The 13609-nt window shown below is 46.9% G+C and overlaps 1 protein-coding gene across 11 annotated transcripts in view; it reads right to left on the bottom strand.

Moving 5' to 3' along the window:
* ttn.1 (titin, tandem duplicate 1) overlaps positions 1–13609 on the bottom strand; it is a 236951-nt gene that overhangs the window by 51469 nt on the left and 171873 nt on the right. For all 11 annotated transcript variants that reach the window (XM_079667095.1, XM_079667103.1, XM_079667097.1 and 8 more), the window contains 13 exons: positions 13165–13467; positions 12503–12805; positions 11135–11440; positions 7110–7397; positions 5407–5697; positions 4456–4740; positions 3754–4036; positions 2771–3078; positions 2580–2684; positions 2208–2405; positions 1829–2125; positions 763–1350; positions 149–451 (listed from right to left, as the gene is read on the bottom strand). In XM_079667095.1, the coding sequence (XP_079523221.1) occupies positions 149–451; positions 763–1350; positions 1829–2125; positions 2208–2405; positions 2580–2684; positions 2771–3078; positions 3754–4036; positions 4456–4740; positions 5407–5697; positions 7110–7397; positions 11135–11440; positions 12503–12805; positions 13165–13467 (3858 nt within the window). The remainder of the gene's footprint in view (positions 1–148; positions 452–762; positions 1351–1828; positions 2126–2207; positions 2406–2579; positions 2685–2770; positions 3079–3753; positions 4037–4455; positions 4741–5406; positions 5698–7109; positions 7398–11134; positions 11441–12502; positions 12806–13164; positions 13468–13609) is intronic.

Genomic DNA, 13609 nt, shown 5'->3' on the forward strand with positions numbered 1-13609 from the left:
GGATAAAGGAAGTGGTTAGTGTCTTTAAACAATTATGATGTGCCCTCGAAATAAAAGGCTTCAGCAATTTGAAATGTAAAGGAATTTGGGTAAGGAGAAAATGTGTATGCCCCTGAAACATCTTGTTGGGAACCCCTGTTTTACTTACAGGCAATAACTGTGGTTATGACAGGCATTGATGGCTCACTGGGCTCTCCATAGCCGGCTTTGTTCTCCGCCAGAACACGGAACTCATACTCGATGCCCTCAATGAGGCCGGTCAATTGGTAGCTCATCTCGACGATGGGCTTCTTGGACGCCCTGACCCATCTCATGCCCTTCTTCTCCTTCTTCTCCACACAGTACCCTAAAATATCACTTCCTCCATCCTCAGCCGGCCTCCTCCAGGTCACAGTGGCTGAATGTCCATCCACGTTGCCAACCTCCGGTTTAGATGGTGGACCGGGAGGACCTACACACAGAGAAAAGGAAATACATTCAGGAATCTGAGTGTACATAAAGGTTTCTGAAATGTAATGCTTTAAATGAGGCTTCATGTTATGATTAAATACAAGTTCATTTGCATACATTTCCTGTACATAAATGTGAGTGTTGAATAAAGCCAGGTTCAAAATGTGTTTACAGAGGGGGATTTTGGATATCTTTATGTATCATAAGATAAGATAAGATATACTTATGGTACAAAACGATTTAAAAAAGAAATCACTCCAATAATCAAAAAATACAGGCATAAAAAATTGCATGTTGTCCACTTGAACGTACCGAATCTGTCGACCATCCTGACGGCCTCGGAGTGAGACGGATCACTGGCTCCGTACTGGTTCACGGCGGACACTCTGAAGAAGTACTCGTTGCCCTGGATGAGCTTGTTGGCCACGTAGTGACAGTCCAGTACCTTCTCTTCCAGGATGGTCCACAGCAGGCGGCTGGTCTCCCTCTTCTCGAGGGTGTAGTACTTGATGGCGGAGCCTCCGTCCGTGGTGGGGGCCGTCCAGGTGAGAGTGACCTTCTCAGAGGAAATGCCGCTGCACTCGATGGGCCCAGGAACTGCAGGAACATCCAGGACTTTGACCTTCACCGTCTCCTCCTTCACTCCGAAGGGGTTGCTGGCGGTGATGATGTAGTCTCCGGAGTCATTCCTGCTGGCGTACTTCACGGACAGCGTAGAGGAAGAGGCGGTGGTCTCAATGTTAACCAGGTCCGAGGGTTTGAAATACTTTCCTCCCTTGGACCAGCAGGAGGTGGGCGCAGGTTTGCCTATAATGCTGGTGGCAGTGATCACGATGGTGTCTCCAGCCCGGACGGTGAGACCCTCCATCACATGAGAGTCAATGATGATGGTCGGGGCAGCTGTTGGACCATGAAGGATAAACTTAATTCATCATGCAGATTAAATTACAGGGTATTTGGATTAAAGATATCTGTGTGGTAGTTTTAAAAATGCCCGATCATCTGGGAACCATATCGGCAAATACTCTTTCTCTTAGTTTTTTGTTAAAGCAGCTGATATAGAAGTCTAATCTATCAGGACTTATAATAATTTTAACCGACCTAAAGTCTTACTGTTTTTTTTTTACTTTGTTATTGTCATCTCATGTGGTAATTTGCATGAACACACACATTCAAATGATTCAAAAGATCCTCTCTAATGCCTACTTTATAATGCAGTTTTCACCAAAAACAACATTTTAAAAGAGCACTTTGAACACATCATGATAACGATATAATTGACTTAGAGATGTGTCAATAGTGACTGATTATAAAAGCACAAAATGTGTTGGTTTCTAAAATAAATCATTCATGTTTATGCATGGTATATCTATCTCACCGTATTCGTCGGCGCAGATGATGGTGTCTGTCTGCTCCGAGGGGGGGCTGAGGGCTCCGGCCGAGTTCTTGGCTCGGATCCTGAACTCGTACTTGCAGCCCTCCTGCAGGTCGGTGACGGTGTACGCCGGGTCGACCACGTTCACGGGGTTGGCCTTCACCCAGATCTTGGAGGGCAGGTCGCGGCGCTCCACGATGTAGCCGGTCAGCCGATGGCCGCCGTCAGACTGCGGCTCGGTCCACTGCAGGGTGACGGTGCTTCTGGTGATGCTGACTACATCGGGTCTGCCAGGAGCATCTGGGGGAACACAGATTCAAAACATGAAGGCATTGCAGCATACGTCACAGAATCGCTGATGGATCAGCTGTCCAACCCTTACCGATGGGGTCCAGGGCCACCTGGGGGTCGGTGGGGGCGCTGGGCCTCCCGATGCCGGCCAGGTTGACGGCCATGACTCTGAACTCGTACTCAAGTCCTTCAGTTAGGCCCATCACTTTGTGCTCCCTCATCATCAGGGCGCTGGGGCTCGCCCTCTTCCACAACATGCTGTTCCTCTCCTTGAATTCAACAAAGTAGCCTGGATGTACGGGCAAAATCACAATCAATACACATCATACAAACACAATAGTGTTTATATTACTATTTATTAAGTCAAGGAGGTAACACTGCTCTAAATTCTTTAGGATCAAAGATAGAAGACAGAACCACATGGATATTGGACAGGAATATAGAGGTGTGTGAGGAGGCTCACCTGTGATGGGAGACCCTCCGGTCTTCCTGGGGTCGTTCCAGGACAGGTAGGCGGAGTTATGGCGCATGCTTGAGATCTGAGGTGGAGGAGGAGCATCGGGAACATCTGCAGGAAAGAAGACAAGTTGTTTTAAAACTCTTAAACGATAAAGATATAATATGGATATATGGCCCTGAAGGTGGAGCACTTACTGAAGGGATGTTTGGCCACGATGGGGTCGGACTTGAGCCCCTCGCTGACACCGTACTTGTTTTCAGCGCTGACTCTGAAGATGTACTCGGTGCCCTCGTGCAGGCCGGTCACCCGCTGCACGTTGCTCTCAACGGCGGAGGACACCGTCACCCACATGTTGGTGACAAAGTCCCTCTTCTCCAGGATGTAGTTGGTGATCTCAGAGCCGCCGTCGTCCTTCGGAGCGACCCACTTCAGCGTGGCGGCGTCCGCGTTGACGTCCTTGAACTTCACGGGGCCAATCGGGATGCCGGGTTTACCCACCACCCTGAGAAGAAACGTGGATTATATATTACTAATATATTCTTACCATTGTTACTACAGAGACGGCAATGATGTCCAGGAGTAGCATAGTGGGGGTGAGCAGGGATCAAGACTCCTCACCTCATTAGGAACAGATTTAAATGAAACCTGGTTTGCTCTTCACATGAGAAATTAAACACCACTCTACGCAGTAGATTAGGCAGCACATGGCCTCGCCTCTTCAGAAATGAACTGGGACTATTATTGGTTTATGATCAATGAATCCTGATGCAGTTGGTGGACTAGTTTCCGTGAAATCTGCTCCACCGATAGAGAAGTGTTTTTTATTATTAAAAGCTGATCTAACTGTTAAAGATGGTGGACTCTAGGGTCCTACCTGATGAGGCAAAGGACTCAGTGGTCCTACCTGATGAGGCAAAGGACTCAGTGGTCCTACATGATGAGGCAAAGGACTCAGTGGTCCTACCTGATGAAGACGCTGGTCTTAGTGGTCCTACCTGATGAAGACGCTGGTCTTAGTGGTCCTACCTGATGAGGCAAAGGACTCAGTGGTCCTACCTGATGAAGCAAAGGACTAATTGGTCCTACCTGATGAGGCAAAGGACTCAGTGGTCCTACCTGATGAGGCAAAGGACTCAGTGGTCCTACCTGATGAAGACGCTGGTCTTAGTGGTCCTACCTGATGAAGATGGTGCTCTCCTTGCTCCCAGCGCTGTTCCTCAGGTTGATGGTGTACTTGGAGGCGTCGCTGCGCTGGCAGTCCCTGATCAGGAGGGTGGTGTTGACGGCGGAGGACTCGGCGCAGACACGGCCGGTGTCCGTCAGGTTCTCCTCCTCGCCCTTCTTCCAGGAGACCTTCGGCGTGGGCTTGCCGATGATGGGGATCTTCAGGCGCACCATGCTGCCCTCCTTGGCGATGTAGCACATGTTGGGCAACTCCCGCAGGTCGCAGGTGGGGAGGACTGCACGGCAGAGGACACAGCATGAACATCACTGTAACTCATGTAATAACTACACCCTACACTGTGATGGTGTCTTCTCTCAGCTCTAGGGAGGACACACTGACATTTCTTCTAAATGTTTTCAGTAAAGGTTTTAATGATTCTCTTTTTATAGATCAACTCCTTATTAATTTGATTTGTTTGCATTAGCTTGTTGAGTGAACATGAAAAAACTCAAATGTAATATTAAATAAAATAAATAAATAAATAAAATAAAATAAATAAAATAAATAAAATAAATTAAATAAATAAAATAAATTAAATAAATTAAATAAATTAAATAAATTAAATAAATTAAATAAATTAAATATTATATATAAAACACATTTTATAAAATTTGAAAAATCCAATCATGATACAAACAGTAATGAAACTCTTACTGATCTGGTCCTTGGCGACCACGCTGAGCTCCTTGACGGCGCTCTCCCCCGAGTCGTTGACGGCCTTCACCCTGTAGGTGTACTCGCGGCCCTCCACCAGGTCCTTGCCGCTGTACTGCATGTTCTTGGACCTCATGAGTTCCTTGTAGTCGTCTCCTTGGGACACCTCCAGCACGTAAGCGATGATGCGGCTGCCTCCGTCCGTCAGAGGCTTCTTCCAGCTCAGCGTACACGAGTCCTTCGTCACCAGCAGCGTCTTGAAGTCCATGACGGGGCCAGGCTCCTCTGCAGGGGCCAAACAAACACTTTGTCAAACCCCTATCCACTATAATACCCCTGATGTGCAAAAACACTGCCTGTAAATAGACCCTCCAGAAGTCACGCTTCATTTACAGTCCGTCAACAGAACCAGACTTTATACGCTCACTTATTCAATGATTATACTGAAACTTAGTTTTTTAACCACGGTGACCTTTTCTCCTGTTTGTTTTGACTGGTTGTGTTCTTCATTATTAACAAGCTCCTTGTTATTTAACACATCTACGTTTCCCCTGGTTCTGTTAAAGGGCTCCATGTGTTTACTGCACACACTGTATATCTGCAAACAAAGCCCATCACAGTCGCCCTGCTTCCACTCCTGATTTTCACTTTATTATTTGCCCTTCTTCTTTATAGGGTTGTTAGTTTGTTCACACCATGTACATCTATTATTATATTTTATTACAATCTTGTATAAAATCTGTGACCGATATTAACTTACAGTCCGTCAACTTGGTCACTTATTGAATAAACATACTGCTACTTAGTTTTTAACCACAGTGACCTTATCTGCTATTTGACTTATTGAGTTCTTCATAATTAATAACGTTCTTTGTTCCGTGCTCCATCGGTTTACTGCACACACTATATATCAAATAAACAACCCCCCCCCCATCCTGAGCAGACCCTCACCTGAGGCTCTGACGGCATCGGGGGTCTCGCAGCTCTCGCCCACCCCCAGCTCGTTGACGGCAGAGACCCTGAAGATGTAGCAGCGCCCGGCGTCCAGGTCCGGGACCTTCAAGGCCGTCTTGGCGCTGTTGCTGCTGACGATGGACCACGCCTTCCTCTCCGTCTCACGCTTCTCCACGATGTAGTGCGTCACCTCGTGGCCTCCGTCCAGCAGGGGGGGGTCCCAGTAGATGTTGGCGTTGTCCTTACACGAGTCCTTCACCGTCAGGTTGGTGGGGGGGCCGGGGGTGTCTGCAGCAAAGAAACACGGGTTAGCAACAGCTGCAATATACTCTACTGTAGGTACAAGTACAAGTACTGATACCAGTGTGTTATACTCTACTGTAGGTACAAGTACTGATACCACTGTGTTATACTCTACTGTAGGTACAAGTACAAGTACTGATACCAGTGTGTTATACTCTACTGTAGGTACAAGTACAAGTACTGATACCAGTGTGTTATACTCTACTGTAGGTACAAGTACTGATACCAGTGTGTTATACTCTACTGTAGGTACAAGTACAAGTACTGATACCACTGTGTTATACTCTACTACAGTACAAGTACTGATACCACTGTGTTATACTCTACTGTAGGTACAAGTACAAGTACTGATACCACTGTGTTATACTCTACTGTAGGTACAAGTACAAGTACTGATACCAGTGTGTTATACTCTACTGTAGGTACAAGTACTGATACCAGTGTGTTATACTCTACTGTAGGTACAAGTACAAGTACTGATACCACTGTGTTATACTCTACTACAGTACAAGTACTGATACCACTGTGTTATACTCTACTGTAGGTACAAGTACAAGTACTGATACCACTGTGTTATACTCTACTGTAGGTACAAGTACAAGTACTGATACCAGTGTGTTATACTCTACTGTAGGTACAAGTACTGATACCAGTGTGTTATACTCTACTGTAGGTACAAGTACAAGTACTGATACCACTGTGTTATACTCTACTACAGTACAAGTACTGATACCACTGTGTTATACTCTACTGTAGGTACAAGTACAAGTACTGATACCACTGTGTTATACTCTACTGTAGGTACAAGTACAAGTACTGATACCACTGTGTTATACTCTACTGCAGGTACAAGTACTGATACCACTGTGTTATACTCTACTGTAGGTACAAGTACAAGTACTGATACCACTGTGTTATACTCTACTGCAGGTACAAGTACTGATACCACTGTGTTATACTCTACTGCAGGTACAAGTACTGATACCACTGTGTTATACTCTACTGTAGGAACAAGTACTGATCCCAATGTGTTATACTCTACTGTAGGAACAAGCACTGATACCAATGTGTTATACTCTACTGTAGGTACAAGTACTGATACCACTGTGTTATACTCTACTGTAGGTACAAGTACTGATACCACTGTGTTATACTCTACTGTAGGAACAAGTACTGATCCCAATGTGTTATACTCTACTGTAGGAACAAGTACTGATACCAATGTGTTATACTCCACTAAATGTAAAAGTACTAATAATAGATATACTCTGTTACAGTAGAAGTCAGGCTTAAGCTAAAGTACTGTAGTAGAATTCTTCCTCTAACCCGAAGTGGAGTACAGGTTGCAGGGAGAGGACATACTACTATCTGAGCAGAAGTACTTCAGGGTGACTCACCGAACACCTTGACCAGCACGGTGTACATCTTGATGCCGGAGGTGCTCTCCAGGCTCAGGATGTACTTTCCGCCGTCGTAGCGGTTGACGTTCTCCACCTGCAGCAGGCTGTCGGTGGGGGAGGACTTCATCACCACGCCCTGCCGGTCCTTGATGTTGGTGTTCATCTTGGCCCAGACGCTGCGGGGGGGCGGGCTGCCCTTGATGAGGGCGTGGAGCCTCATGGTGGATCCGGCAGTAAGCACAAGACCAGCCTTCAGCTCCGCACTCAGCTCCGCCTCCGGCGGGACTGTGACAGAGAGGAGGGGTTATTCACTGTTACTGTGACAGAGGGGAGGGGTTATTCACTGTGACAGAGGGGAGGGGTTATTCACTGTGACAGAGGGGAGGGGTTATTCACTGTGACAGAGTAGAGGGGTTATTCACTGTGACAGAGAGGAGGGGTTATTCACTGTGACAGAGGGGAGGGGTTATTCACTGTGACAGAGGGGAGGGGTTATTCACTGTGACAGAGGGGAGGGGTTATTCACTGTGACAGAGAGGAGGGGTTATTCACTGTTACTGTGACAGAGAGGTTTTATGTTAATTGTTTGAGGTACAGCTGATATCCCTAATAACAGAATAGTTCAATACTTTGAAACAACATTGCCGGTCTAGTGCTTATACTAGAATGGAAATCACAACAATCTGATTACAACATTTTCCTAAAAGCTCTGGACTAACAGGGTCATATCTCTGGTCTGAATGTGGTTCTGTGGTTTTGTGGTCCTGTGGTTCTGTGGTTATGTGGTTCTGTGTTTCAGTGCATGTGGTTCTGTGGTTATGTGGTTCTGTGGTCCTGTGGTTATGTGGTTCAGTGGTTCTGTAGTCCTATGGTTCTGTGGTTCTGTGGTTCTGTGCATGTGGTTCGGTGGTTCTTTGGTTCTGTGGTCCTGTGGTTCTGTGCATGTGGTCCTGTGGTTCTGTGGTTCTGTGGTCCTGTGGTTCTGTGCATGTGGTTCGGTGGTTCTTTGGTTCTGTGGTCCTGTGGTTCTGTGCATGTGGTCCTGTGGTTCTGTGGTTATGTGCATGTGGTTCTGTGGTTCTGTGGTTATGTGGTTCTGTGGTTCTGTGGTCCTATGGTTCTGTGGTTCTGTGGTTCTGTGCATGTGGTTCTGTGGTTATGTGGTTCTGTGCATGTGGTTCTGTGGTTCTGTGGTCGTGTGGTTCTGTGCATGTGGTTCTGTGGTTATTTGGTTCTGTGCATGTGGTTCTGTGGTTCTGTGCATGTGGTTCTGTGGTTCTGTGGTCGTGTGGTTCTGTGCATGTGGTTCTGTGGTTATTTGGTTCTGTGGTCCTGTGGTTCTGTGGTTCTGTGCATGTGGTTCTTTGGTCCTGTGGTTCTGTGGTTATGTGCATGTGGTTCTGTGGTTCTGTGGTTCTGTGGTTCTGTGTTTCAGTGCATGTGGTTCTGTGGTTATGTGGTTCTGTGGTCCTGTGGTTATGTGGTTCTGTGGTTCTGTGGTCCTATGGTTCTGTGGTTCTGTGGTTCTGTGCATGTGGTTCTGTGGTTATGTGGTTCTGTGCATGTGGTTCTGTGGTCCTGTGGTTCTGTGCATGTGGTTCTGTGGTCCTGTGGTTCTGTGCATGTGGTTCTGTGGTTCTGTTGTCCTGTGGTCGTGTGGTTCTGTGCATGTGGTTCTGTGGTTATGTGGTTCTGTGGTCCTGTGGTTATGTGGTTCAGTGGTTCTGTAGTCCTATGGTTCTGTGGTTCTGTGGTTCTGTGCATGTGGTTCTGTGGTTCTGTGGTCCTGTGGTTCTGTGGTTCTTTGGTTCTGTGGTCCTGTGGTTCTGTGCATGTGGTCCTGTGGTTATGTGGTTATGTGCATGTGGTTCTGTGGTTCTTTGGTTCTGTGGTTCTGTGGTTATGTGGTTCTGTGGTTCTGTGGTCCTATGGTTCTGTGGTTCTGTGCATGTGGTTCTGTGGTTATGTGGTTCTGTGCATGTGGTTCTGTGGTTCTTTGGTTCTGTGGTCCTGTGGTTCTGTGGTTCTGTGCATGTGGTCCTGTGGTTCTGTGGTTATGTGCATGTGGTTCTGTGGTTCTGTGGTTATGTGGTTCTGTGGTTCTGTGGTTCTGTGGTCCTATGGTTCTGTGGTTCTGTGGTTCTGTGCATGTGGTTCTGTGGTTATGTGGTTCTGTGCATGTGGTTCTGTGGTTCTGTGGTCGTGTGGTTCTGTGCATGTGGTTCTGTGGTTATTTGGTTCTGTGGTCCTGTGGTTCTGTGGTTCTGTGCATGTGGTTCTTTGGTCCTGTGGTTCTGTGGTTATGTGCATGTGGTTCTGTGGTTCTGTGGTTCTGTGTTTCAGTGCATGTGGTTCTGTGGTTATGTGGTTCTGTGGTCCTGTGGTTATGTGGTTCTGTGGTTCTGTGGTCCTATGGTTCTGTGGTTCTGTGGTTCTGTGCATGTGGTTCTGTGGTTATGTGGTTCTGTGCATGTGGTTCTGTGGTCCTGTGGTTCTGTGCATGTGGTTCTGTGGTTCTGTGGTCCTGTGGTCGTGTGGTTCTGTGCATGTGGTTCTGTGGTTATTTGGTTCTGTGGTCCTGTGGTTCTGTGCATGTGGTTCTGTGCATGTGGTTCTGTGGTCCTGTGGTGCTGTGGTCCTGTGGTTCTGTGCATGTGGTTATGTGGTTCTGTGGTTCTTTGGTTCTGTGGTCCTGTGGTTCTGTGGTTCTGTGGTCCTGTGGTTATGTGGTTCTGTGCATGTGGTTCTGTGGTTATGAGGTTATGAGGTTCTGTGGTTCTGTGGTTCTGTGGTCCTGTGGTTCTGTGGTTATGTGGTTCTGTGGTTCTGTGCATGTGGTGCTGTGGTTCTGTGCATGTGGTTCTGTGGTTCTGTGGTTCTGTGGTTCTGTACATGTGGTGCTGTGGTTCTGTGCATGTGGTGCTGTGGTTCTGTGCATGTGGTTCTGTGGTTCTATGCATGTGGTTCTGTGCATGTGGTTCTGTGGTTCCGTGGTTATGTGGTTCTGTGCATGTGGTTCTGTGGTTCTGTGCATGTGGTTCTTTGGTTATGTGGTTCTGTGCATGTGGTTCTGTGGTTCTGTGCATGTGGTTCTGTGCATGTGGTTCTGTGGTTCTGTGCATGTGGTTCTGTGGTTCTGTGCATGTGGTTCTGTGGTTCTGTGCATGTGGTTCTGTGCATGTGGTTCTGTGGTTCTGTGCATGTGGTTCTTTGGTTATGTGGTTCTGTGCATGTGGTTCTGTGGTTCTGTGCATGTGGTTCTGTGGTTCTGTGCATGTGGTTCTGTGGTTCTGTGCATGTGGTTCTGTGCATGTGGTTCTGTGGTTCTGTGCATGTGGTTCTGTGCATGTGGTTCTGTGGTTCTGTGCATGTGGTTCTTTGGTTATGTGGTTCTGTGCATGTGGTTCTGTGGTTCTGTGCATGTGGTTCTGTGGTTCTGTGCATGTGGTTCTGTGGTTCTGTGCATGTGGTTCTGTGCATGTGGTTCTGTGGTTCTGTGCATGTGGTTCTTTGGTTATGTGGTTCTGTGCATGTGGTTCTGTGGTTCTGTGCATGTGGTTCTGTGCATGTGGTTCTGTGGTTCTGTGCATGTGGTTCTGTGCATGTGGTTCTGTGCATGTGGTTCTGTGCATGTGGTTATGTGGTTCTGTGGTTCTTTGGTTCTGTGGTCCTGTGGTTCTGTGCATGTGGTTATGTGGTTCTGTGGTTCTTTGGTTCTGTGGTCCTGTGGTTCTGTGGTTCTGTGCATGTGGTTCTGTGCATGTGGTTCTACCATCAACCAGCTGATTTAGGTCAGAAATGTCTCTACGATAAGAAGTACTTTATTGATCCTGATCTGGGGAAACGTTTGCAGCGTCATAAAAAGACAAAGCGTGAGAGAAATGAAAAGAGAATCCAAACAGAAATCAAATATCCTGAACGTAAACTTGAAGCACTTTAAACCACATCTAAAGCAGGATGTGAAATACACATGAGTGTGTGACCAGTGGAATATGAAATGTCCCAGATGCTGAGGTACGTACTGATGATGTCCTTGGCCTCGTGTTTCCCGGGGACCTCCGCCGGCTCTCCGAAGCCGACCTTGTTGACGGCGGTGACGCGGCACTGGTACTGAGCCCGGTGCTCCAGGTTCTGGATGGTGTAGGCGGTGTCATGCAGGTTCCTGGGCACGTTGCAGCGCACCCAGTCCTTGGCCTCGCCCTTCCTGCTCTCCACCAAGTACCCGAGGACGGGGCTTCCCCCGTTGCTGGAGGGCTCCGTCCACGAGAGGCTGATGGTGCTGTTGGTGGTGTTGGTCATGGTGGGGTTCACCACGGGGCCGGGGGGAGCTGCAGCACATCCACAGGTTAGTTTGTACACGGAGAAACATGTGGTACAGCACTACGCCTATATATATATATATATATATATACACATTGTTTAATATATATATATATATATATATATATATATATATATATATATATATATATATATATATATATATATATATACAGGCTTGGGGATTAACGGGTTACATGTAACAAGATAACGTCATCAGGACAATAACAGAAGGTAACTGTATTTGATTACATTCCAGAAATGTAGGTGGACGTACTGAATGATCTTTCTTTATAGTTTATGTTTAGAATACTTCTTCTTCTTCTTGAATGCAGCAGGTGGAGACCTGATTTATTAAACAGAAATACAATCTGCTTTTGAATGATGTATTTAGCTTTAACAGCATCTGTAAACTATCACTATTACTACAGTTATTGATAAAAACTAGGGCTGTCAAACGTTTAACGTTTTTAATCAGAATAATCAACATTCGAACTATGTCCAAAATATGCCATTTCTTTATGTATATTGTTGTGGGAATGGAAAGATAAATGAAAGAAGGCGGATATATCCATTTAACACACAGTATGTTTATTATAACGTTCTGTGTGTCAAAATGAAAGACAGCCCACACACCTATCAATCATCAAACCGTGGGGTCTTATTTCATGACGTGTTGATTTCTATCGACACAGGTGGGGGGGGGGTTGGGGGGGGTGGGGGGGGGGTGGGGGAGACCGACACTGTCGTCCGGTGATCTAACCGCCTTCTGGAAAAGCTTCACAAGTACGTCGGTACGCAAATGCACTTTGTGACACAAGACACGGTACGCATTTCAGATTGTTGCCGCGCATGCCTACCTGCGTACCAGTTACAGTGTGTGCACCTACTACAGCAAAAGTAAGAATAAAAACACTAAGGGAAAAATCATCCTATTGTTATTTATTTTCTCGTGTTTTTATTGGCACAGCATTTGATATTGAGGCAATCCAAAAGTAACAGAAAGTAATCAGGTTACTTTATAAATCGACATGTAACGGGTTATGAGTGTAAGTATTTAAAGGACTCACTGATGGGGTTCTGTGCGGTGGTGGTGGCGGACGGCTCGCTGGGCTTGCCCTGCCCGGCCTCATTGACGGCGCTGACCCTGAACTCGTACTCGGTGCCCTCGGTCAGGCCGGTGTATTCGATGCTTCGCTCGGTCAGGATCTTCCTGCCCAGCTTGGTCCAGTTCAGGTCCTTGGCCTCCTTCTTCTCCAGCATGTAGCCCACGATGGGGGACTTCCCGTCGTCCGCAGGCTCCTTCCAGCTCACCGTCATGCGGTCGCAGGTCACGTTGGTGACCAAAGGCGCCTCGCAGGGGCCGGGAACATCTGGGGGGACACCACAGGGTTTAGATCAGTAAAGAGGTCCATAATAAGAATGTGTCACCAGTTCTAGAGATGACACGATCCCAGTGAAACTACACCATTCTTCATCACTATATGTTTTAGTATTTTTTATTGTTACAGTAGTTTTCTTAAAATAGTTTTCTATCTGCTTTTGAACTGTTTGTTTTACCTTTATGTCTGCATCACAACACCAAGTCAAATTACTCGTACGTGTCAAGCTACCTGGTGATGAACCTGTTTCTGATTCTGACACCGGTTCAACACGGTAAAAGAGCCCTCCTTTATTACTGTTGGAAGTTACAGACGCTCACGCTGCTGTATACATCCTGAGTCCAACTCACTATAGGGGTTCTTGGCGATGACGGGTCCGGTAACCAGAGGGTCTCCGACCCCCCAGGTGTTCTCGGCCCGGATCCTGAACTGGTACTCCCGGCCCTCGATGAGCTTCCCGACGTCGAGCTCCTTCTCGTCGGCATGGATTTTGGCGCAGACCTGAGCCCAGTTGGCGCGGCTGGTCTCACGTTTATCCACGATGTAGTTGGTGATGATGGCGCCGCCGTCCTTCAGGGGGGGCTGCCAGGATAGCTTGATGTTCAGGGCGAACACCTCCAGGTACTGGGCACTGGCAGGGGGGCCGGGCACGTCTGAAGGCAAACACAACGAGGAAATATCAGCACACAGAGCTAAAACTAAAGTATGATGGAACTGTTATTAGGTTATTAATTAACATTAACATTACTAGGTTAGTAATGTTATTAGTTATTATGTTACTAATGATGGTTGTAA

Source organism: Notothenia rossii, assembly GCF_949606895.1.
Source record: "Notothenia rossii genome assembly, chromosome: 2".
NCBI classification, from domain to species: domain Eukaryota; kingdom Metazoa; phylum Chordata; class Actinopteri; order Perciformes; family Nototheniidae; genus Notothenia; species Notothenia rossii.